General features: G+C 42.6%; 2 protein-coding genes across 6 annotated transcripts in view; one reads left to right on the top strand and one right to left on the bottom strand.

Annotated features, from left to right (window-relative positions):
* Positions 1-9,619, top strand: part of Rnf24 (ring finger protein 24) — a 64,639-nt gene extending 55,020 nt beyond the window's left edge. The window contains exons 4-6 of the mRNA XM_004634266.2: positions 1,319-1,360; positions 5,018-5,097; positions 5,873-9,619. Of these exons, the coding sequence (XP_004634323.1) occupies positions 1,319-1,360; positions 5,018-5,097; positions 5,873-6,011 (261 nt within the window). The 3' untranslated portion in view covers positions 6,012-9,619. The remainder of the gene's footprint in view (positions 1-1,318; positions 1,361-5,017; positions 5,098-5,872) is intronic.
* Positions 9,620-14,136: 4,517 nt separating this feature from the next.
* Pank2 (pantothenate kinase 2) overlaps positions 14,137-26,502 on the bottom strand; it is a 31,731-nt gene continuing 19,365 nt past the window's right edge. For 4 of the 5 annotated variants that reach the window (XM_004634265.3, XM_023718558.1, XM_023718556.1 and 1 more), the window contains 5 exons: positions 24,478-24,731; positions 22,660-22,836; positions 19,779-19,902; positions 17,811-17,936; positions 14,416-14,637 (listed from right to left, as the gene is read on the bottom strand). In XM_004634265.3, coding sequence (XP_004634322.1) covers positions 14,587-14,637; positions 17,811-17,936; positions 19,779-19,902; positions 22,660-22,836; positions 24,478-24,731 — 732 coding nt within the window. In that variant the 3' untranslated portion in view covers positions 14,416-14,586. Of the gene's footprint in view, positions 14,638-17,810; positions 17,937-19,778; positions 19,903-22,659; positions 22,837-24,477; positions 24,732-26,502 lie in introns of all 5 variants that reach the window. The other variant, XM_023718559.1, reaches the window with a different exon arrangement.

The raw sequence follows: 26,502 nt of genomic DNA, 5'->3' as shown, positions 1-26,502 counted from the left end.
TCAAACACATTCCTCTGTGGCTCCGTAATCCTCTTGATCAGAAAATTTGGAGCACAAGAGTTACATGTTGTTACAGTACAGGTTCTCCTATGTCCCAAGTCTTCACTGACCTTGAAAGGCTAGGGCCAAAATGTTGGCTAACCATGCAGCCCTTCCTTTTCTCCAATTTTGATCTGCTAACTTAGGTTGTTAACCCTCCAGCAGAGAAGCTTATAATTAACCTGCAACATATGCAGTTTGGTTTACCCTGTCTAAGTATCAAACTCTAATGTCTTAGTTTTCTAAGTGAATGGATATTTCTGTCTCAGTTCTACATAATCTTGAGCACGTACTTACATGTTTGTGTGTAACTAACTGGGAAGTAAAATTGGTTTTGGTGGTCATTTAATGGGTGAAATTATCTGATGGAACAAATCAGATCACAAGAGAAATGTTGGGTTTTTTTTTTCAGATTAGGATTAAAATAATTCTGTTAAGATGTATTCTCAGAAAAGTTTATTTTCAGAAAAGAAAATTTTAAGTGGAATTCTGCCTCATTACCACCTGGCATCCACTTTAACTGATATCCATAACCAGGTTAAGGACAAACCTAGATGAAGTTTTAGCCCACTCTGGATAGAACTAAAATATGCTGAAGATATTGATGTATAATAAACATCCAAAATTAAGATTGGCTTTACTTTTTAATCTTTTATAAATCACTAATCAGTGCCACTAACTGTTACTGAATCAATTGGTCTCCATACTTAGCACTTAGTCCAGGTGTGTGTGTGTGTGTGTGTGTGTGTGTGTGTGTGTGTGTGTTAATACTGTTTCCCAAATTTTAATCTAATTGAAAATTTTAAAAGTGATTTTCAGAATAGTATGTCACTGTTCAAGTTATAAGAATGTTGTTAAAATGTTCTGTCTCAAATTATAAGAGATACCAGGGCTGGGGAGATGGCTCAGTGAAATAAGCGCTTCCCTGGCAAGCACAAGGGCCTGAGTTCAATCCCCAGTTCTGCAAAAAAAAAAAAAAAAAAGAAAGAAAGAAAGAAAGAAAGAAAGAAAGAAAGAAGAAAGAGAAAAAAAAAGAAAAAGAAAATGTAAACACCGTTTGGGGCCAGGGAGATGGCTCAGTAGAATAAGTGCTTGCCTGGCAAGCACACAGGCCAGAGTTCAATCTCTGGTTCAGCAAAAAAAAAAAAAAAAAATTATAAGAGATGTTCTCAAAAATTGAACTTGAAAATATATAGAGAAAAAATATTGGTGAATAGAAGAAATGTTTAAGTTGCAGATTTAAATGGGCCTAAGAATACACTTTTTGTTTGTTTTACAGGTTATATTAAAAGAGAAAGTAAAAGAACTGAATTTACATGAGGTAAGTTCCTTATAGGTAGTGTTTTAATCTTTTCTTGAGCTATTTTCTAATATAAGTATTATATTGTGGTGTGTTCAAATACCTTTCTCTTCACAAGTTCAAAAAATAGGTTTATTTTCATCAGTGGAATAGACTATTTAAAGGTGAAGTTACATAAAACTCAGTTGTGTGAGGGTCTGCATACAGTCATGTTCCTGATAGGGATGGTACCACAGATGCTACTTGCAATCCATGTTGCATGAAAAGGGGAAAGATAGCAAGTTAGTGTTCAGAATGAATTTGTTAGTGTTCAGAATGAATTTGTATTTATTTCACCTTAAAAATGTTCCCAGGGGGTCGAGATGGCTCAGTGGAATAAGTGCTTCCCTGGCAAGCACATGGACCTGAGTTCAATTCCCGGTTCTGCCAAAAAAAAAAAAAAAAAATGTTCCCAGGGCTTGCCAAATAGCTCAGCAGATTCAGGGGTTTGATCCCCGGACCTGCTGTGCCGGCCCTGCTCCCCACGCACGCTGAGATGGCAATTGAGACTGGGTGTGGTAGTGCACGCCTATAATCCCCAGCTCTTGGGAGGCTGTAAACAGGTGGATCACTACTAGTCCAATCTAGTAGTGAGACCCTGAATACCCTGTAGACCCTTCCCTAAAAAATACAAAAAAAAAAAAAAAAAAAAAAATGTTTCCAGTATTCCCCTATCAGTGGCCATGAAAAAAGAAAACTATTATTTCCTGGAGTGTGGAGTAGAGGAAGTGGAGCAGAGAAAGATAGAGTAAGGGAGGTGTGTGCATATGTATAAGGCTAAGAACCTCGGGGATTGTCTAGCTCTTGGGTTGTAGGGCTGGTTCCCACGTAACTTAAGGATACATCTGACTGGATATCCTATCCTACATTTTATGTTTTGCTTTGTTTTTTGAGACAGGATCTCCCTATGCAGTTCAAGCTGGCCTTGAACTTACTATGTAGCCTAGACTGGCCTCCAACTTGCAGCAGTCCTCCTGCCTCAGCCTCCCAACTGCTGGGATTATAGGTGTCTGCCACCATGCCTGGCTTCGTATTGTATGTTTTAAGACACATTATGTATAAGAATTCTTTTCATTGCTACTCCTTGGGTTGTCTCTGGCTGCAGATGTTCGTAATTTTTATTTCCCTTTCTCTTCTTGCCTTTCTGAATTTTTGAATTGGTATTTAAAGCATGTATTTGAAAAACTGTACATTATAAAGTCTGTATCTTACATAGTCTAAATGTAATGAAGCTGCATTGTTCATCTCTTCAAAGACAGTTAATTTGGGGCTGGGGATATAGCTCAGTGGCATAAGCACCTGCCTGGCAAGCGCAAAGTCTCAAGTTCCATCCCTGGTAGTGTAAAAAAAAAAAAGTTAACTTGTGGAGTTAATTGAATAATAAAAATAATTATCTACATTATGATTAGACACTTTGAAATCATCTACTACTCCTTTAGGCATTCTGCATATTTTTCATCAGAGAATTGTCACTGGAATCTCACACACACACACCCCCGTACCAGGAATTGAACTCAGGACCCTGTGCTTGCCAGGAAGGCATTTTATTCTACTGAGCTATCTCCCCATCTTCATCAGAGAATTGATGTTTTTGTTTAACATCATTTTAGATGTAACCTTTGATTAAACCAAGCATCGTTTACTGTTTTTTTTTTTCTTTTATGTATTTGGTACAGGATCTCACTACATAGTTCTGACTCGTAGTGATCCTACTGTTTTCATCCTCCCCAGCGCTGAGATTACAGGCATAGGCCACCATGCCCAGTCTCAATGGTGGCTCAGCACACCTGGGAGCAGGGCTGGCTCGGCATGTAGTGCTGCACTGCAGGCTGACTGGGGATCTCACCCTGTCCCTGTGTCTGCCTAAATAGGAGCTTTAATCTGCTGAGCTATCTGGCCAGCCCTCCTTTTTATTATTTTTTATTTACTGTTATTGTTGTTGGTATCTGTAACACACACTGGACCTGAACTTGCCATCCTCTAGCCTTGATATCCCAAGAGGCTGGGATCAGAGGTGTGTGCCACCCTGTCTAGCTACAAACTCTGTTTTGAAAAGATCAAATATAATTTTGGACACTGGAAGAACAACTGAATGAAAATGAGCGATCAGTCCAACTTGTGCTTGGGTGTGGTTAGTACTGAGCCTCCAAAGGATAGGCCTAACCTGCAGAAGGTTTAGAAGAGGAGCCATGGATGTAGCTCAGCAGCATAAGTGCCTGCCTGGCAAGCACAAGGTCCCGAGTTCAATCCCTGGTACTTCTTCCAAAAAAAAGAAAGTTCAGAAGATTTGGGTCAGGGCTCTTGAGAAGTAAGGGTCTGTTGAGTCTAGGAAGTGAGTACATCATCCCCCTTTATAGATAAGAAGCTGAGGCCCAAAAGGGACCCTGATACTGAAAGTTAGCTTCTGTTTTATCCAAATTGTTCTTAACTTGCTTCCAGAAACAAAAAATGGGCTTGAAAATAGTGTTCACAGGGGGCTGGCAAGTTAGCTTGCTGGTCTAAGCACCTGCCTGGCAAGCACAGGGACCTAGGTTCAAGCCCCAGTGCCACATGCCTCACCAGCCACTGAAACGGGGCATGGTGGCCCACACCTGTAATCCCAGCTCTGGTGAGGCAGAAAACAGTAGGATCACTACAAATCCAAGCTGTGTAGTGAGACCCTGTACCAAATACATTTTAAAAAACACACACAAAATGTGAACTTTAAGAACAGCTGGCATTGGTGAGCTGCCTTTCCACATCCTTCTATCTGATCAGACAGCAGTCATGAGGAGCAAACCAGGGACAAAACTCTGCCCTGCTCTTCCTCCTTCTGCAGTTCTGACCCAACAGTCATCTACTGTCCTCCTGGGAAAATCCTGTCTGTGGTCCATGAAGGGCCATCGGAAGATCAGTATTCAGGGTGCTGGCTATGATGTACATTAACCTAGGAGGGTGGGCTGACATGGTAGAGGTTAGGAAAGTGGAGAGAGTGAAACCAGGCCATCATCAAGAATAGGCCAGTGCCCAATCCAGGCCACTGGGAATGGACAGAGATGCATGTAAAGGCATGCGGCCATTACACATGAGGCTTGTTTCTATGGGGCATCAGGGCAACAGACCTGGATCCCCAGCCATGCCCAGCTGGTCCCCGATACAGTTTCTGTCTCCATTCCTGTAAAGTGGGCAAATGCAAGTGTACAGTATCCAGGACATTCGTCAGCACTCAGGAAGTTGTGTTGGAAATGAGAATCAGGTGGCAAAGAAAGCCTCTTTCCAAGTAGCAGAGATTCCTAATATAGTCTACATATTTTCATAAATTTTCACTTAGTGAAACCTTAACTTTTAATTTGACAAAGATAGGATAGCACCATAGTAGAAAGTCCTCCACAAAACTACAGTGAGGATTGCTCAGAATGTGCCCTGCAGTGAGCATTCAGGAGCCAGGGCTGCACCACAGAGCAGGCAGAGCATCTCTGGGGAACGTAAAGCGTGTATGTGTGACACCGTGACCCTGTCACACATCTCTCCTGTCTGCCTACTGCCTTTGAGCCATGCAACAGGAACATTATGAGGCCCTTACTCAGCAGGCTGTGGCCATGCCAGCCTCTTGCCCTCACATAAAGAACCTTTGGCCTTATTTATTACTTTGTCTTTCAGCTCTGTGCAGTATGTCTAGAAGACTTCAAGCCTCGAGATGAGTTGGGGATTTGTCCATGTAAGCATGCCTTCCACAGAAAGTGAGTAACGTTACAGAATTGTTTAGTTAGTGTGATCCAACTTAGAGGTACATCAGCCAATGTAATATGGGCCTTGGGGCAACGCCAGATGGCTTTTCAATTGGTCTAAAAAGCTGACGAACCCCTCAGAGTAGGAGCCAGGGCTGCACCACAGAGCAGGCAGAGCATCTCTGTGTACGTGACATTAGGAGGGACAGGCAGGCAGACCATGACCACCACAAGACAGCTTGAGCAGAGCCACCCAAGTCCACGCCTCATTGGCATGTAAGCTGTAAACAGCTGTTTGGCTGGAACTTTCCAATGACAGTTTCAATCTCCTAAATATATTTCAATCAGAGCCATAGTTACTTTAAAGCATAGTAAGTAGTCTGGATATAAATGGTGGCATGAAACAGCCTCCTCTCCCTTCCTGAAGACATAGTAATATTCCCCCTTTGCACTCAATTTTATGTTTTGGATTTATATTAGAAAACTGTATTTTTCCTAGTTGTCACCTCCCTCCCCAGTGACCTTTATTCTTTAAGTAGTGAGCAGCTCAGGGCTCAGTATACTCACTGTGACCTCTTGCTATCACCTTGTGGGAGATAGATTTGCTGGTTCCTGCACAGTGTGGCAGGCCTTCTCTGCATGTCGTGGGGCTCCTTGGGACCACACCCAATTCACACTCTGGCTTTGGACCACAGATGTATCCACAAGTCATGGCAACAGCAATCTGGGGACTGGGGCTGCCATGAACCTGGGGCTCACATCCCCCTTGTGGCATGTCGTTCTGCAGGTGCCTTATTAAGTGGTTGGAGGTTCGGAAAGTGTGTCCCCTGTGCAACATGCCAGTTCTGCAGCTGGCCCAGTTGCACAGTAAACAGGACCATGGACCCCCCCAGGGCCCCCTCCCCGGAGCAGAAAACATTGTATAGCTCACTGTGTGGATCAGACTGTTGCTGGATGAGATCTGCGTGGAGCCAGGAGGAACACAAGCAGTCTATGTCTTGGCTGCTGTCTACCTGAGGCACCAGCTGCCATTTCCCTTGCCTCGTGGAGAACTCTTGGCCAGCTAGGCTGGGAACCCAGGCCTCTGGATCTTGTGACAATCAACGCAGTCTGACATCACCCTACGCCAAGAGGATTGGATAAGCCTGCAAGTTTGTTTCCAGAAACTTCATAATGGTCTCTTGCTAACTCCATTACGCTGTTTACCAGGCACTTACCTCCATGTCAAGGTGAATCTTTATTAATTTAAGCAGAAGGGAAGGATGAACACAGGTGTTAGAGAAGGGAGCTGAGAAAAGGTTTCTAAATCCGTACCCCACCCTAAGGACGATAAGCTTCTGTGCAGAACCCTGGAAACCTGGCAGCCCTGAGCCAAGTAAAGCCAGCGGTTACGCCAGCTGAAGCACAACCTGCCAGTGCCCGTAAGGCTTGTGTTCATCCGATAAGGTCATACTGAACCCAAGGGCTTTCGGTGCAATTGCGCAGTCCTCTCACCACTTTGCCCCAAGTTCAGTGCTTGGTGTCACATCAAGCTGAAAACAATCAGTGGGGCTGAAAAGGCCTGATCAGAGATCATTTCCTCTGATCATGTCCCCTCCTTTTCACCGGTGGGGCTCATCAGGAGCCCGCACTGTCCCTGTATGACCTGGGGGCCCACAATACTGTGCAGGGTCCTTATAGCTGCTGCATTCTGCTTGTCGCTTTAGGACCACTGTGAGCCCCTCAAGTGACCCCAGAGAGGAGCAGCTTTCTGAGAAAGGCTGATCTGCCTGGCCCCATTGGATGAAGATGCTGCTTCATCCAGCTTTGCCCCTCTTCTTTCCCTCTGTTCTTTTGTCTCTTGCCCTGTTTCTACTTAAAATGCTTGCCAGTGACTTTTAAGTTTATCCTTATAAGATCACTGTGTAAGTCTGAAGCCCAAAGCCAGTGATCCACTCAGAATTATAACTGGGTCCATCCCCTCCTTCACTGGTGTGTGCCTCAGTATTTGGACTTGCATTGATGACTGCAGGTGTCTTTATAAGAGGGAAGTGCACGCTGCCCTTTGGCTCTTTCTGTCCTGCTTTTCTGAAAATGATTCTGCCCCCTCTTAAGCTCTATAACTCAGTCATAAAAGCATCAGTGAGTGACAGAAAATGTTCTTTCCCCCAGCCTGCTCTCTCCACCACAGGAGCGCTTCCACAAGGCCTCAGCAACCACTGTGTTCCGCTCCATCCACAGGTGTGAGTGGGGAGGGTTTTTACTGGAAAGTCTGTGTGACATGGAGAGAGGATGGAAGGGCTTGCTGCTCTGCTTATGGCATATTCCGGGCATTTTTAGGGGAGTCCAGCCTGTACTGTCTTGGAATGAGAGCAAACCTATCCTTGGCTCAGGTGGCTGAGGTCAGATGAGAAGGAAAATTCCCATTTGCCTAGAAAAGTGCCAAGCAGAATCCAGTTTGGAAAATTACTAATCCAGTCAGAATTGGCCGTTTCCTATGGGTGATCTATTTGTGGTATGCCAACTGGCCTGCTTCCTAAACAGGGCAAGAGAAGTATGAACTATTTTTATTCGAACGCCTTAGCCTGTTTGGCTACAAACACAAAAGGAGAACTCTTTATACACACTCACCCTCCTTTCATGTTGTTTGTAGCATGACTGCACCTAATGCTGCAACACCCAGTTTACAGTGAAATGTTTTCAGTGACCAATGTCAGAAGTGGCTTGCTTTGGGCCTAACCTCCTCAGTAGCTAGCATGTACCATTTTTATAGCAACCTGGAGTAGATGTCCCTTTCTAGTAGGGCTCCAACAGAAAGAATCCTTCCCATCAAAGGAGGAATGCCTATGCTCTATACAACTACTGACACAGCCTCTGAAGGATTCTCACAGTTCAGTTGCAGCCCTTTCGGTCCCTTTGCAGAACTGAGGACACAGCCTCATGAGTCCCCTGCCTTTGCACAGAGACAGAATAGTGAGCTCACTGTGTCAGAGTTCCAGGCAGGTGGAGGCAGTTGGTGCCAGGCTGGCCCTCAGGCAGTGAGTCTCTTCCCTAGCCTCACTTTCACCACACTTATGGATATGGAGTGCTTCAAGGCATTTCTTCTAGAACCAGCTAGAGCTGGAGATGTATTTCCCCTCACCCCATCTCCTGTGTTGTGGCCTACAGTGGCAGGTGGCAGGCCCAATATCACTCATAGTTCTGGCAGCTCTTGGCCACACAACCCCAGTAGGTTTGCTCCCCACCCCCAAACCAGCCTTTATGTCTACAGCACTGGCCATGCAAATGACCCCTTCATTAATGTCATCTCTTTACTCAGATTAAATTCACAAGTTTCTGAAGGCAACTCCATCCACACTTTTTAAAAGAACCATGTAGGGGGGAAAATGATGTAAGGATCCCTTTATACTCCCTTGGCTCAGACCCAAATTCATAGAAGGCTGCCCTTTCCACACCCATGAGCACTCGTCTGTGGTTAAATGTGTGGATACAAGGGCACTCCACGCTGCTCTTGGATGGTGTAGTTCCTCAGTGTCTTAGGCAGCACAATGTGCACCATGGGTTAATGGAGTGCACTGTCCCAGCTGGACCCTTGTGGCTAAATCATTATCTGGTCATTGCTAGGGTCACAAATGAACTGAACTGGATGCAGAAACTGGGAACAGTCTCATCTGCTGCTTTTCTTATCTGCCCCTGGCAGATAAGGCCCTTGTGGCCTGTGCTTGCCTAGCCAGGGAGAACGGGAAGAAAGAATAGCCAGCTAGGGACAAGTGGCCTCTGAGGAGTTCTGGACTGAGAAATACAGGGAAGCTCCCACAGCTAGCAAGGATGTTCTTGACAAGACTTGACTAATGAGGACCCTTTTCACAGCCCTACTCCAGAGCATATCATCTCCATGGCCTGATCCTGCTCTTTGAAAGAGTAACTAGAGACTTCCTGGGGATGAAATACACATAGAGAAAGGTCCCAGAGATCTAGCAGAAGCACTTGCAATATGACCTCCTGGGACTCACTTGTCTTGTGCCTCTCTGGTCAACCCCCAACGCCTCATCAGCAAGGGATGTAGTAACAGTGACTAAACAGCCTCTTGGGACTGAGTCAAGGCACCACTGACAATTCACAGCATCACTGGATGCCTCCTGAGCTGCAGGTGCCTGGTCCCCAACCTTTCCTCTCCTGACCTTCCTTGGTCACCTTCATCTGCCTCTGCCCACAAAGCACAAATTAGTGCCGAGTCTCCTTTTTAGTTTGAATATTCCCCACAAAAGCACACAAATTATATAATTGTCTTCCTTGTAGTCCTCACCCCATGACCACTATTATTTTATTCCTCATGTATCCTTCCAAAGATGTGTGTAGACTCACACATACACATTATCTTTTTGTTCACAAGAAGCAGGAATTCAAGAGACATTCCTATCTATGGTGACAGAGCCATCCAGAAGTCAGAATATCTGTAAGAAGCCTGAATTGGAGGTGTTTTTGCAATGATATTCCCTTTGTGGGGTTTGTTGGTTTTGTTTTTGCGGAACTGGGGATTGAACTCAGGCCCTTGCACTGGCCAAGGAAGTGCTTTTCCACTAAGCCATCTCCCACTTGATTACATTATACTGGAATTCTGGTTTCCTATACAAAACAGAAACCGCAAATCTCTTAAATGTTCAGCTAATCCAAGTGCACCATGCTTCCTGTGTCTTCCACACCAGCCCTAAGCAGTCTCTGCAGGTTTCCCAACAAGCTGCCACCCCACCCCTTTGACAGCTGCTCCACAAAGAACCAGGAGTGTCCCATAGTGATATCCAGCTACACCTGTCATGGTCTCTTTGGTGAGTGCCAATGTTTCTAAGGCAGGGGTTTGAACACAAGGGTTCTATCTTACCAGACAGTTGTCTTAACTATTCTCCAGCTCCAACAATGGTTACACTTCAGTGTCCATATGTGGGTTCCCAGATTGGCTTCTTTTCCCTTGGTCTTTAAGTTCACTCAAAAGCAAATGCTTCCTAGAGTTTTCCCCTTGCTCAACTAACTTTCCATCGGACAGCAGAATCTGTAGCACTTAATTGTTTTTGAAACAGGGTCTCACTATGTAGTTCAGACTGGCCTTGAGCTCACCTTGTAGCCCAGCTGGTCTCAAACTCAATGATCCTCCTGCCTCAGCCTGCCAAGTGCTGGGATTATAGGCATGTGCCACTACGCCCAGCTTCTTTTTGGTCACCCCCCCCCTTTTAAGGCAGGGTCTTGCTATGCAGTTCACACTGGCCTCAAATTCACACAATACTCCTCTCTCAGCCTTCAGAGAGCTGGATTCCTATTTTTGCCCTTGAAAACAGCTCCCTCCCAGTAGCCTTCAGGGAAGAAGCACAGAGTAACATCTCATTCCGCAGCAGCCGCCCAGGGTCTCTTGGCCATCATCACCTGTTCCCTGCCACCCAGAGCAGCAGTCGAGTGGACTAGAAGCGCAGCAGGTCCCCCCAACTTGAAATTCTGCGCAAACTCCACGCCAGGGCACTTGTGGAAGCTCTGGCCCATCTGTGGCTAGCATCTTTCCTTGCAGTGGATAGAAATCTCTTAAGAGATAGAGGTCTAAATAGTGCAATTTGCAGGTGATAATTGGAAAATACCAGGTCTTGGCTCTTTAGTGGAAATGGCAGGAGAAAATGAGGCTTGTTCAGTAAATGTTTTTGTGATTCAGTGTTAGGACTCAAATTATTGCATGATACAAATCTTATTCCATTTTTAGACCGAGCATCAGCACTTTTGGCATACTAATCCAGACCTCAGGCCAGGAGCCATGGGGTCAGAATACCCTTGTTGCTTCACAGTGACCCCACAGCATGGGAGAACCAGTGCTGGAAGGCTTGCTTGTGCTTTGCTGGGACTCTTCTCAGCTCCCTGGGCCAGGTCCAGCCTGGAAGGTCTGTATCTGGGCCTGCTGTGCCACTCCTCTCTGTCCATGTCCCTCCCAACCCTGGCTGACACAGGCAAGGGGAGGGTGGCCAGAGTTAGCAAGTACCTCCTGGTGACAGCCTATCTTCCAAGAGTAACCCTGGTAACTGTCTCTTGACAGATCCTGGCTAGGAAGGGGGCACTTTCGTCTTGCAGTTCAGCCCTTTGGGGTTTATTCACTAGATATTATAACTAAAAAAAAAAGAAAAAAAAAGTTTATGAAATACTGAGCTTCAGGTTTCATAGACGTATTTGTAAACTAAGAATTCTGCAGCAGAATATTTTTAAACATTCGCAGTTTTTTGTAAGCTATATTTTTGTATATTTAATTGCTATTTTAAGAATTTAATGTTTTTGCTAATCACTTGTTTGAAGACAAAACATGCATGTAATTGATTCAAACACATGTAAATAAAAATCAGTTTTGAAAATACTTCATATTGAGCATGTACCTTTTCAGGAGTCACCCACACTCAAGACTGGCTAGACTTGGAAATTCAAGATGAGTGGTTCTGATCAATGGATATGTCCACAGGCACCATGGCTGTCACAGAGGCCCTGTGACCTACCCCTTTCTGTTGTGCGGGGGACACTGGTTGGGAACAGGGAACAGTAGCAAGAGCTTGAGGCCTTTCAAGGGAGACAGCAGGGCCTCCAGTGCAGGCTACAGTGGAAGCCTATGCCTTTTGAGTTTCCCCTGCTCAGCTCTGAAGACACAGCTAGACATAAACAAGCAGCTTCCTGACCATGAACGCCAACATTTAGGGCCACTTCTAATAAGACAGCCAAGCTTTGTCCCTCAGCGGCCTACAACCCCCAAGACTTGCCTTCCTCTCAGCCTCTAGGGAGCCTTGTAACTCCTGCATCCAGGTGCTAGAAGAGAGTACCCTGCCCTCAAGCACTGGAGCCTAGGTTTGTTTACTTGACCTTGTTCTTTTGCTTCCTGTCACTTCACTATTTTTCTCATGCTTCTCAAATTCTCTAAATCTCCTGTATAGATATCATCCTCAGCATTGTCTCATACACTAAACCATTTTGGTATCTCAAAATGAAGCAGTTCAAACCCAGGAAACCCCCCAGTACAGCCAACACAGCCCAACAAGTACTTCCCACAGCCCCCTTGCCACCTCATAATGTGGGGCTCGCAGGCCACCAAGTGGAGAGCAAACTGGAGGAACAGCAGACAGGGTGAGCTGAACTGTGTGCACCTGGAACTGGAAGTAAAGGGAGTCAGCTGTGAAGAGCTCGTCCTGATGTACAGACAGCAGCCTTGGAGGTCCGCAGGCAGAGAGCAGTAGGCATTGTGCTCAGAGGCCAGAGCTGGAATTGTGAACCTGAGGGACTGATACCATCTGTCCTCAAAAGAACAGCTTAGCAGATGAGTGGCCAAGAAAGCAAAGGCACGGTAAAAGGCCCCTTAATTTTTTAAGATCGATCCAATGGTAGCCCATTTAGAATCATTGTATGGAATGACTGAGTCAGCACAAGGTGGAAAGTGAGGCAAAGCAGCTTCTTAACAACAGGGGCAACTGTGGGTCACAGGAGGAAGGCACGGGAAAGGCAGAGTCCCTACCCAGGCTCTGGGCATGAGTCCAGCTCTGACTGTTCCCAGCTGTGTGACCTTGGGTAGACTTTGGTTTCTTCCTGTTACATGATGCAAATAGGGTGGACTAGCAAGATGGGGTCACAGTACAGGAACTTGGAACATCTCACAGGATGCCAGAAGTTCCCTGCCCTCTGGTGGCAGGCAGGCCTCAGGCACTGGGAATAAGGGTTTTTTTTTTTTTTTTTTTTGTTCCTCGAATGCCTTCAGGGCACTTTTGGCCAGCGGGAGAGTTGTGAGGTTCGAACTCCAGCAACCGGAGGCTGACAGCTTTGTGGAAGCAGCCACTTAAAGGACTGAGCTAGGGCCAGGCCCCCCATCAGGCACTGGGGATACTGAACAACACCCACCCCCGTCTCGTGGGCTAAAGCTGGTGGCTGAGGGGAAAGGTAAAGCCACCAAGCAGACAACGGGGGAGATGCAAAATTGGGATCTCTGAGCCAAAGTGACAGCCACAGGGAACCAGCTGCCAGCTCTGTAGTGTGCTTCTTTTCTGTGCCATGGGAGGGCTCAGGCCAAAGGCACCCATGTCCAGAGGAGCCAGGCTCTGCAGAAGGGCTCAGCCCCAACCTCAGGCTGGCAGTTGTCCTCTGCTGCCCCCACGTGGCCAGGCCAACCTCAGCTAGGCCCAGCCCTCGCCACCAAGGCCAAAAGACAGAAATAGCTCTGCCACCCAGCAAAGCCTTGGTGTCTTCTGGCTGCAGAACGGCAGGCACTTCCCAGCCTCCCACAGCAATGCTGGCATCAAATCACTTAATACCTAAGATTTAAGAGCTGCACTATCTCCAAGGAGGCTTTTCATTCTGCACAGCAGAAAACAAAGGTTCAGCCCTTCCCAAGACTCCATCTCACAGCCCATCCAGACTCCTGAGACTTGTTACCACACAGCCTGAGCACCCACCGTGACCCTGAGGAGCTCCTCAGTGGCTTCCACACTTCTCCTTCACCACTGACTTCCGAGTACTTTACCTGTGCACCTGTGTGCACATATATGCCCACACACCATGGCGATTCTAGCAGCCCTTTAACCTGCTGTCATTCTCGTGGGCTGTTTTTTCTACTAGCTTACTTTATAACTTTCAAGTCACTAACCCCATTTGTTACCCAAGAAAACCGCCACAAGTCTTAACTTTCCACCTAGAAGTCTTCATTGTTTTCAGTGTAAAGTAATAATAAATGCCCTCCCAAAAACTACTTGTCAAACTTCGGGTACAGAATTATTAACCTGCCCCGGCCAGGCGTGGTGGTACATGTCTGTAATCCCAACAATTGGGAGGCTGAGGCAGGAAGATTGCTGTGAGTTCTGGGCCAATCTGGGCTATGCACTGAGACACTTATCTTTAAAAAAGAAAAAAAATTACCCTGCCCAGTTAAAAGTTAATAGAACCCTGAAGTAAGCTATTCTTCAGTATGCTCACACAAGGGGGCCAGGGAGATGGCTCAGTGGAATAAGCGCTTCTTTGGCAAGTGCAAGGGCCTGAGTTCAATCCCTGGTTCCGAAAAAAAAAAAAAAAAAAGTATGCTCACACAAAGGCTACATGCAAACCAATAATACACAGATGATCTCCAAGGCCATTTTGGTAAAACTGCAATTAAGACTGACACACAGCAGCCTGACTTGCATTCAGCCACTCAGCTAACACAGGAGCACAAGACAGCTGTCCTGGAGCATCTGCAGGGAATGATGCTGAGGTTTCAAAGCATACCACAAGCTTAACAAGACTACTGAAGAGCAGCCTGAATACAGCAAATCCTCACAATGCAAGGACATGGTCCACTTTGTTTTTAATGTATTTTTGCTTACTGGTTGCTAGTTTAGAATAAATTTTTTTCTTGATGACTTAGAAAAAATACAATTATTTCTCACTTTGATTCAGTAGTAAACAATCATAAAACTGAGTAAGTCTCTTTTTAAAAAATGAAGTTCACAATGTCCATCATGGAAGGATCCAGGAAGCCCTTCCAGGTAACAATCAGGGAATCTTCAACAGCTCAAGGAGTGCTCCAACAGCGCCAAAATAACCCTGAAAAGAATACACCAAAAGTAAGAGCAATTTTCTTCAGATTTACTTCAACTACCACAAGTATAATTACTAACATTAAAGTCAGCATTGCCTTTAATTCCTGACCCATTCCTAAGCCCCAGCTGAAGGCCTAAAGCCAGCTTGGCTACTGTGGGAAGAACAGAGCCAAACCTATGGTGGGTGCCACAGGAGTTACATGACTCAGTATCTCTGGTAAGAGAGGGCCCCAGCTGTTCTGGGGGTATGAGGCATGCCTCCAGACAACTAAGGGTGGTGATATCAGAGGACAAGTGTGAGGCCTTAGCTGGAGGTGGTAGGCCTTAGCTGGAGGTGGGAGGCAGGGTGGGGAACCGAAGCAAGATGCTCATGAGACATCTAAGGAGAAGATGAGGGCAGCAGGGATGAGAAGGGATGCTACTGCTGAGCATGAGGTTACAAGAGCAAAAGATGTGGACAGCAACGCAGGTGGGTTCTCTATAGCCTAAGAAAGGAGCAGCTATGCCCAGAGGTGAGCAGTCAGGAGTGGTCAGCAGTGCCCTGAGGGGATAGGGAGAAGAAGGAAGATTCTAAAGGGAGGGCAAACAGAGGCAAGAGATAGAAAACTACCAACTGAAAGAGAACAAATACCGCATCAGAGATGAGCATTTAGGTCAAATGCAACTGAGAACACAGAAATCCAACCAAAAAGAGAAGGGTAAATTATTAAAGGATACAAGACAAAACCCACAATGACAGAATATCCAATAGAGGCTGGGGAAGTGTCATTCAGTGTTACAGATCTAGCAAGGTCTCCAAAGCATGAGACAAAAGTATTAAAATAAAAAGTAACTGAAAAAGAGATGTAAGAAAGATCCTTAAAAGTCTTGACTGTGAATTCCAAAGAACATATTACAAGCTGTAGGGCAACCTGGACAGACTCTGCCATGCTCAGGTTCCCTTTCAGAGCCACAGATGTAATCTTACAGCTTCCTATGTCTGTACTTCCTTTTACAGTGTAAAAAATAAAGAGGCAGGGTTAGCCATTACACTGAATTCTCCTAGAGACCCAGAACCTATTACCAAGCATGTGTTAGGATGGGAATGATAAAGGATGAAGGAGGCTTTTGAGAACCATTCAACCATAAATGCCTAAGACTCAGAAAAGCTAAAGTAAGGGCTAGGGAGATAGCACAGTGGCATGCACAAATGACTGGCAAATGCAAGGTTGTGAGTTCAAGCCCCAGTACAAAAAAAAAAAAAAAAAAAAAAAAAAAGCTAAAAGTTTTGCAAGGGCAGAGAGCCACATTAGAGTCAGAGGCCTGGCTGCACATGGAGAACAGACACATGGCCCAGCAATGCTAAGCAGAGAAAACAATGCAACCAGCAGGAAGAATGATAAAATGTAAAAATAGCCCGTATAGAGGCGCATATCTACAAGACCCCATCTCAAAAAAAAAAAAAAAAAAAAAAAAATCATAAAGGGTTTATAATTAATAAGTTGACCATCCCTTATCCAAAATGCTCGGATCAAAGTGATTTTGATTTGGGAGATTTTTGGATTTTGGAATATTTGCAAAGAGGTTAATCTGGTATTGGAACCCTAATCTAAAAAAGCTGAATCTAGAAATCTGATGTAAGGCCGGGGAGATGACTCAGTGGAATAAGTGCTTCCCTGGCAAGCACAAGGGTCTAAATTCAATCCCTGGTTTCACCACAAAAAAAAAAAAAAAAAAGAAATCTGATGTCAGAAATGTCAAGTTGGCAAAGTTTCAGATTTTAGAGTATTTCAGTCTCTCAAATTAGAGATGTTCAACCTGTATTACATGAATATAGAAGTCTGAAAGATGTCAGCCTAACAAACTAATCTCCACGTTTACCTAGGAAATGGTTCAAAAAAAGTAGAAATTATACAGAAGGAAGTTATACTAAGATTTAACATTAAGGGACCAGGGATATCGCTCAGTTGCACAAACACCTCCCTGGCAAACACAAGGTCCTAAGTTTGATGACTGGTACAGGAAAAAAAAAAGATGTAACATTAAACAGAATTTCATTTTATTCTGTCGAAGATCACAAAGAAAAACAGAAAGATGAACAATAATAACTTTAATGACATTTCAGTTGATTTACTAACATAACAGCATTCAGAAATAAAAAGACATGGCTTACAATATTAAAGGAAAAGGTAATCTCTACCGATCAAACCCTACTTTGATTTTTTTTCAGTCTGTATAAATACTGTTACACTAAGCTACACACATAATTCTGAAAAATTTTCTTTGTAACACTATCTAAAATCCAAAAACACTTGAATAATTTATTTCAATAAACCACAACTAGCAACTTTATCTTCAGTCAAGAAAAACAGAAGATTAAGATATCAGACTATGCAATTTGATGATTTTTCTCTAGTCTCATTTCTATCCTGCCTAAGTGCTAAGTTCTTATGATAGTGTGGTTCTAGTCTGGAATTTTTTACTGACCTATTCATTTTGAGAGATACATCTTAAAGACATGACACATGAATTATATCAATATAAAAAACTGGCATTAAAAACAAGAAAAAGAAAAGTAGAACCCAGAGGAGCTATACTTACACAGAGTCAATGCAATGGGAAAATATAAACAATGGCTCAGAAAATAAAGCAGCCAAAATACACACAAAAATGTTCAAGTTTTTCTTCAGGGGTTTAGTAGTAGAACACATCTAACATGTACAAGGTCCTTATAGCAAGCACTTACATTCATTAAAGGCCCTAGGTATTGAACATCGGCACCATCACACAAATAAATTTCTTCAAAACTGATTCAATTTACAATTAACCAAAAATCTACTCTGCATTTTATGAGGTAAGAAATAGCTATTAAATTCTATAATCAAAATGAAACCCCTCAGGCCAGCCAAATAGCTCAACAGATTAAAGCACCTGCTTAAGCAGATGCACACCACAGTGATTGAGAATGGGCATGGTGGCACGCACCTATAATCCCAGCACTTAGGAGGCTGTAAACAGGAGGATCACTAGGAATCCAATCTACAGTGAGACCCTATACACCCTGTCCTAAATATAAAAAAAAGAAACTCCTCATTCAATTAAAAAAAAGTACTCAGTCCAGCTCTGCTCTCCTTCAAGTTCTGCTACAGTGTGAACCTGTTACGTATGTGACATGTCCCCAGAAACAAGTGTCCTTACCTCATGTTCAGAAAACAGAGCTTTCAACTGCCCCTTGGACCAGTAATCCAAAGCATAAGCCAAAAGCCGCATGGCGATGGTATTAATCCTTAAGAAATTTCCAACAAATACCACCTGGTTAATGTTCTGAACACATCAAAAAAAAGGCAATTAGTTTGCATCTTAGTATTTTCTCAAAAAAAAACTAACCCCCCCCCACCCAATTTTTAGCAGTAACTTGACTGATGGTCAAATTTAATCCAGTCAGTCAGTGCTACTGAAATTTGATCCCCAAACATCTCTGCACCCACTGCAAACCATGCCCAAATATGTCAAAGAAAAAAACAGATTAGAAAAAGATATATCTATTAAATATGACAAATACTAATTGAAAATTTTATACAGTAAGTTTAAAAACAAACCACAATTCAAAAAGGAAAGTGCCACAAATAGGTAAATTACTCGAAACCTAATATGAAGAAAAAATTCAAATTGAGCATAATTAAAGAAACCAGAATTTTTAAGCCTATTAACTTAATTAAAAAAAAAACAACAACCCTGGGGGGGCCTGCCCCTTAGCTCAGTTCTTTAAGTGGCTGCTTCAACAAAGCAGTCAGGCTCAGGTTGCTGTGGTTCAATCCCCACAACTCAAGCCAGCCAAATCTGCCCTGAAGGCATTCGGATCAAAAAAAAAAAAAACACAACCCTGAAATCCCACTCCCAATACTGGTAGAGTTTCAGTGAAATTGATCTGCCAGTTCACTGCTAGGGATGAACAATAATAAATACATTAAAAAAAAGAATAAAAGTTGAGGCCAAGAAAAGCTTCCCCTAAAAAAGCTTACTGCAGAGTTATCATTATAACCAATTACTCATGTGAATAATTTATATTAAAGAACCTGATCAGTGAAAATTACAAATCTATGCTAATAACCTGATTAAATATGGAATAGGACTGGGGAAATACCTCGGTGGCCTAAGCACCTGCATGGCAAGCACAATGACCCAGGTGCAATCCCCAGTACCACATGCCATGCAGCCCCAGAGCCCCAGGCGCACCGTGCAGGCCACCAACACTAGGCGTGGTGGCCCACACCTGTAACCTCAGACTGGGGAGGCTAAGACAGGAAGAGCATTATGAGTCCAAGCTGCGTAGCGAGACCCTGTACCAAATTAATACGTTAAAAGTTTTTAAATTCTTCTTAAAAAGCATATTTAAGTAAAAAAATAACATGGTATGCATTCAACCAAAATATCCTAAAACACATAACCAAAAGGAAAAGGAACATATAATAAAAACTCAAATGTTTTAATTATTTCATCAGATACAGTATCTTTTTAATTAAAAATGAGACAAATCATTTTGTGCCTTTAAGGTTTCTTTTTAAAATTCATGCCTACGTTACCTATTTAAAGAATAAATAGGGACAAGCCCTAAATCTGCGCCAACTGGTCCCTAGCTCCTCTTTCCCCAAGGGCAGCCCATTCTTGGTTCTTTCATAGCCCTGTACAATGCTGCTTGACCTGAATGCTACAAGGCAGCACTGTAAAGAAGCTGAAAGCACAAAGACATAGCTCTGCTGAGGTGGAGGGAGCCAGGCTGGGCATTCGTCACCCAATTGTCTTCTCCCAGCTTCAGTAAGTTCCAGCAGATTCCTTCTCAGGCCTCTAGAGCTCCCAATGGGCCAGGACTGAAATTCAGCATCATCCCTCCCACAGTCCCCATCAGCAGAACCTGGAAACCTTCCTAACTTCCTCTACTTTCCACTACTTTACCTCTAAGCAGTTGCTATGCTTATCTTCAGTGAAATCAGTGAGGATTAACTTGTAGGTGAAGTTTGAACTTCACACTGAAAGGAAATCTATACAACACAACTACACTTAGGCACTGTTCTAAAGAGCACACAAACAACAATGTCAAGGCAGAACCCACTTAGGAAGTTCAGCATTTCCCTGGGAACTATAAAAAAAAAACCCAGGTCCCCTTACTTCATTAAGAGCACACATTCTTGCTATGGAACCAATGTTGTTGGTGATGGTAATCAAAGTCGCTCTAGCGAGGTCCTCCTTACTGACAGCCTCTCGCTTCTCTTTGCTCATCATGTTTCCAAAGCTGTGATGAAGGGGGGAGGAAAAGAAGAACATCCCATTGCTAAACCAAAGTCAACAAAGCCCAAATGAATTCAATGTTACTTTACTGAGATAAAAGCTGGTTAGAGCAACAATGTTCAAATCTTGCAACTTTTTATTACATAATGATGGAGCATCTGCTCAAAGAGCACTCAGCTTCTAAGTGCCAACAAGCTCTAAATGAGCAGGTGGCTCTCCCTATGCCTTCTACTGAAATCAGCACTGACATCACAGTCCCAGAGTGACCCAGAATTTCAGATTTGCTGAGGGCACCACTACCCCTTCCTGCCACCCGAGTTACAGAGACACCTCTGTCAACAATCATACCAACTGCACAGCCATTCTACTCAAGCTGGTCACATTCACACTGGCAAACTGCTTTATCACAGCAAAGCTAAGTGAGTCCTAGAACAACTTGCTAGTTTCAGATTTCAGGGCTGAGAGTGTAGCACGCTCAAGAACCTGGGTTTAATTCCCAGCACCACAAAAAGAAAAAAAAATATGTTTCAGATTTCCCTATAAGATAGTACTTAAAATGTATTGATCAACAGAAATGTTATATTAACAGCTGACCAGAACATAAACCCAGCCAGTCAGAAAAACAGTGATAACCAGTAAATGCTGCATACAAAAAGTAAAAATACACAGTATTTAACAAAGGCCTAAAATTAGTAACAAGCATGTATGTATATCTTTTCTGTTAAAAAAACATGTACACATAAAACTGTATTTTAAAAAAATCTACAGCAGGAAAAAGACTAAAATGTTTAGGATTATGTTTGACGGAAATATACTAGAATCTATAAAACATTGTTGAAAAAAACCAAAGCCCTAAATAAATGGAAATTATTTCCATTTATTTATTATATTCCATGTTTTTGGACCACCAGAAGACCTGACAGTGTTAAAATGGCAATGCTCTCCAAACTGGTCTACAGATTGAATCTCTTGTCAAAATCCCTGCTATATTCTCTGCCGACACTGCCAAGTTCATTCTAAGATTCTTACGTAATTTTATGGAGCCCCACACAGCCAAAATAATCTTTAAAAAAGACAACCTGGAAGACTCTCTGATTTCAAAACTTAATAGAAAACCAGTCATCAAGGTAGTGTGGTACTCTCATAAGGACAGATATACAGGTCAATGGGACAGAACTCAAAGTCCAGAAATGAACATAAACATCTACAGTTGATTGACTTTTGACAAAGCAGCCAAGAGAAATCAACAGGAAAGGAGTGGTCTGTTCAACAAATGGTGCTGGCACAACTGGATCACATGCTAAAGAAATTTAGCATGGTACTTGCTCTCACTACGTCTCACCACGCACAAAAATTAACTTGAGTTAGGGGTATAGAATACTATGGCTAGCAAGATCAAGAGCCTAGACTTCAATCCCCACCACTGTAAATAAAAATTTTCTTATAAACTTAAAATGGGGATGCTGGGGAGATAACTCAGCAGTCTAAGCATCTGCCTGGCAAGCACAATAACCTAGGTTCAATCCCCAGGACCACATGCTGTGCAAGCCCCTGAATCCCAGGCCCTGGGCATGGTGGTACACGCCTGTAGTCCCACGGCTGGGGAGGCTGAGACAGGAGGATCACTACAAGTCTGAAGAGTGTAGCAAGGCCCTGTGCCAAATAAGTGAATGAATGAATGAATGAATGAATATATAAATAAATGATTTTGAGAAAAAAAAAACCTCAAAATGGGTCACAGACCTAAATGTAAGACCTGCAACTATTAACTCCGAGAAGAAAATAAGAGAAGTAAACCCTCATGGCCTTAAAGTAGGCAATGATTTCTTATACATGACACTAAAAGCACAGGAAATGGAATAAAAGATAAAAGACTATCAAAATCAAAAATTATGCTACAAAGAACATCATCAGGGAAATGAAAAGGCAAGGGGGGAGGGTAATGTTTGCAAATTATAAATCTATTAAGGGACTCCCTTCCAAAATATATAAACTATTCTTGTAGTTAAAAAAAAAAAAAATTAGTGAAAGACATGGACAAATATTTCTAAGATAACAGACATAAGGCCAACAAGGACATGCAAGCTACTCACGAGCCATTCAGGAAATACAAATGGAAACCACAATGAAATAGCACTTCATGCTTATTAGATAGCAAGATAAACATGCTTGCAAGAACATGGAAAAATTTTTATTTTCATAAACTGACAGAATGGCAAAATGATACAGCCACATGGCCCAACAACTCCACTCCTAGATACATTAAAAAAAGGAATAATATATATATATATATATATATATATATATATATATAAAATTCATAATAACCTAAAAGCAGAAATAACTCAAATGTTTATCAAATGATAAACAGATACAGTGTGACTTATCGATACTGTATTTATCCAGCAATAGAAAGAATAAACTTGACTCTTGCTATTAATATAGATGAACCTTAAAAACATTATACTAAATGAAAGCAGCTAGTCACAAAGATCACAAACCACCCACACCATTTACATGAAATATTCAAAACAAGATTCTGAAGACAGAAAGTATATCATCCTCAGAGAAGGCTCAGGGTGAGAACTGGCAGATAACGGATATAAAGATTCTCTCTCAGATGACAGAAATGCTCTGAAATTGGATTATAGTTGCAAAGTTCTGCAAAGTACTAGAAACCACTGAATTTTACACTTTAAACCAGTGACTTTGTGGTACATATACTAATTCCAGAAGTTAAAAAGAAAGCACAATTTCTTACCTCGAAGCCACAGCCCAGCCTGGCAATCCAAACCTCTCATAGTCTCCTCCATAAATGTCTCTTACTAGTTTATCCACTTTGGTACTATCTCCACGAGATGCCATTTCAAGAGCTTCTTCAAAAGTGGTACAGCCAGTTAGAAGACAACAGAGACCAAAAAAAGTTCCTCCTCCAAGACTGTGAGTAAAAACAAGCAATGCAGTATTACAACACTGTTTTTAGAAAACAAAAAATATTTACGAACCCCCAAGTTACATTCATGTATCGCTCCACTCTTGTCCCAAGAAGATCATACAGGTGCCACTAGTAAGAAACAAGTCTGTAAAAGGTCAAACACAAGCACCTCATGTACACCCTGAATGTACATATTTATATGAGCCAATGTCCAAAGCAGAAAAGCTGAAGGCCCACCTTTCTACCAGTGTGCTAGCTGCACACTGAGCACAGTCTGAGCAAGGCCTGATACAAACCCCACCTTCTCCCTCCCCCTCAAGTGTATCCCTGACATTGTTGTTCTCAATCAAGCACCTTGCTGCTCTGGCTCACTGACCACCCCCACTTTCAACAGATATAAAGATTCTTTCTCAGATGACAGAAATGCTCTGAAATTGGATTATAGTTGCAAAGTTCTGCAAACTACTAGAAACCACTAAATTTTACACTTTAAACCAGTGACTTTGTGGTACATATACTAATTCCAAAAGTTAAAAAGCACACTTCCTTACCTGGAAGCCACAGCCCAGCCTGGCAATCCAAACCTCTCATAGTCTCCTCCATAAATGTCTTACACTAGTTTATCCACTCTGCCTCCCAAAAATAATTATTTTTCCATTCTTTAGCTCACACCTATTAAATACTTATTTATCTCAAACCCCAAGCCCCTATTTTTCTTCAAGTGACTTCTAATTCTTAAACCAAAACATATTCATTCCCTTTTTCCATTTAATCTTCCCTTTCCAGATTACCCTCCCTGATCATTTTCCTACTGATCAGTACCTTCAATTTCTGCATCTTAGGCCATTCCCTGGCTGTGTCCAATCCACACAGTGGGAGAATATGTGTCAATGTATAGAATCTACAGGTTTCAGAGCTAGGATCTTCCTTTGCCTTGTCTCATAAGACACCATATAGTACCAGCTGGGTACATGACTACTTCCAGCACTCAAAAGGCTGAGGCAGTCCTGAGCTACCTAGAAAGTTCCCAGGGGTCAGGGAGATGGCTCAGTGGAATAAGCACTTCCCTGGCAAGCACAAGGGCCTAAGTTCAATCCCTGGTTCCGCCAAAAAAAAAAAAAAGTTCAAGGCCAGTCTCAATTACACAGCACTAGCACGTTCACTACTTTTATATATGGATACCAGAAATTATCTGGGAGCAGAACTATGAGCTCAATAAGTCTGTTAATGCATACTTTATTAAATAACTTTGATAAACTCCCAAACAGAATTAAAGTAGGTAATGAAATCAGAATTTTCAAAGAAAAACATGATTTTATATAATCCCAGGAAAAAATGTCTTTCATGTAACTTGAACAAGCTCTTAAGAGTATAATTATGTGTAATACCTGGAATATTTAGTTAACTTTTTATGATATTAAGAATAAACAGGGGCTGGAGAGATGGCTCAGTGGTCCAAAGCACCTACTTAGAAAAAGCTTGGCAAAGCACAGGGACCACAGTTTGATCCCCCAGCACCACATGCCAGCCAGCCCCGCCCCCTGGTGGGCTGAGCTGGCCACATACACACACACACACACACACACACACTAAATAAATGTAAAAAAAAAAAAAAGAATAAACAATTACTTATATAAGACCTACCTAGTACCAGTGACCCTCTTGTAATTATCTTTGGAATATACTGCTAAAATGCTAACTCCTGAGCCAATATTCACCAAAAGCAGAGGGTATGGATTTTTCAATTCAAATGGCAACTTCTGACATTTTTCAGAATCAGCAGGGTTTTCAAAGTAGTAGCACTGCGACCGCCCATTGAATCCAACTGAGTCAATATATAAAATTCCTTTTATTAAGCAATCTAGCTCATCCAGTTTGCAAAGCTGAAGATCACCTATCTGTAATGAAATAAAAACACGTTCAGACTTTAAAAACAGAAATTTTTAAAATCCACTTGAAACAACAATCATACGTTAAAAAAAATGCACCCACAGATGTCTATTGTGTATACTTTTACAGAACAGATTTGAGGACAATGAACATGGGGACGGACTGCTAAAACACATTTCTACTCGCACAGACCCAAACAGACACTACATATAAACCACTGTGGCATTCAGAGATGAATGTCAAAAATGACAAAGTGAGGACTTACAGACTTGCCAACTAGAAAAAAGATCTCCAATCACAGGAACATTGAGGCAGGTGTACAGCTGGGACCGTGGCTTTACCAGAAAGCACCTGATGACACATAGCAGGAGCCAGGCAGACTTTGGCATCTGCTTTCCAAAAGACTGTAAGGTGGTAAGGTGGACCTGAAGTCTAAGATCTGCAAGTGTCCAATTAGCAGGAAAGATTTCTCATTCCCTACACTGGTGACAGCCTCTTGGGAGGACAAGGGTTAGCAGTATCAAAATTTAAACCATTCTGGTCAACTTAATTCTTTTAAAGTAATAAAGAAATTATAAGATTAGTCAGGATATAAAATGCAATATAGCAATTAAAAATGAAGCAGATTTATATGAACTAAAGTGGAGTCACAAGGCATATAATTAGTCTAATCAAGCAAGCTGAGAATGATTTTATAAAATACAATTCGTGTTGGTGATGGGTGCTGGGAATTAAGCCCAGAGCTTTTGCATAGCCTTCTAGAATGCTGGGAATAAAGGCATGTGCTACCATATCCAATTCAACTTGCTTTTGTTTTGACACAGGGTCTTACTATTTAGTCCAGGCTGGTCTCAAACTAACAGTAATCCTCCTGCCTCAGCCTCCTGAGTGACAGGATTGCATGCATGTGTCACCATTCTGGGCTTAACTTGCGTATTTTTAAAACCATATTTATATCTACACGTGTCACACAGTCATTCATAGAAAAATTTAAGATATAGAAACATCTTTTTTTTTTCTCTGTACCAGGGATCAAACTCAGGGTCTTGCACTTGCCAGGCAGGTACTTAAGCCACTGAGCTATCTCCCCAGCCTGCAATATCTGATTCTGTTTATAAACAAGTTTATCCCTAAAATTCTCCCTCTTTAAGACTCCCAATTTGGTCACATTCACATTCAATTTATTCCCATCCACTGTGGAAGGAAGAAAAGTTAACTTCAAGTGAATCCTTAATTAGCCCCTAATTAATATTGTACTCCTCTGATGAAATCCAAGTCCTATGGGTTCATCTGCCACTCCATGTCAAGATGAGTTCCATGCTGCCTTCCTGACACATGTATCTCCAAATGCCAGAATTTTCTTTTCTAAGCCAAATCATTTTATTTTGGTGGTGTACTCAAATCCCAGTAGTTTTCTAATATTGTCAAATAAATTTCTAATATTGTCAAATAAACGTCTCCTTTACCCTCCTAATTCATATGTTGTGCTATCATTCTGAATGAACCGCAACCTAACACACTAAATGACTGAGTCCACAGATAATTTCACTAACCCAAATTACTCAGAATATAAAGTTAGCACCAAAAGCTCAAAATAAAGCAAACTAACTCACATTCAGAAACTCAGTGCTTTGAAAATGTTTCACTCTTGTTTATTAAATACTAGTCACTCCTAGGGCTGGTGAGATGGCTCAGTGGTCTAAAGCACCTACTCAGAACAAGCTTAGCAAAGCACAAGGACCATGGTTCAATCCCCCAGCACCACATGCCAGCCAGCCC

The sequence above is a fragment of the Octodon degus genome, unplaced genomic scaffold, assembly GCF_000260255.1.
Source record: "Octodon degus isolate 3935 unplaced genomic scaffold, OctDeg1.0 scaffold00060, whole genome shotgun sequence".
NCBI lineage: Eukaryota > Metazoa > Chordata > Mammalia > Rodentia > Octodontidae > Octodon > Octodon degus.
The sequence above is the reverse complement of the archived record's forward strand: the minus strand, read 5'-3'. Positions and strand labels throughout refer to the sequence as shown.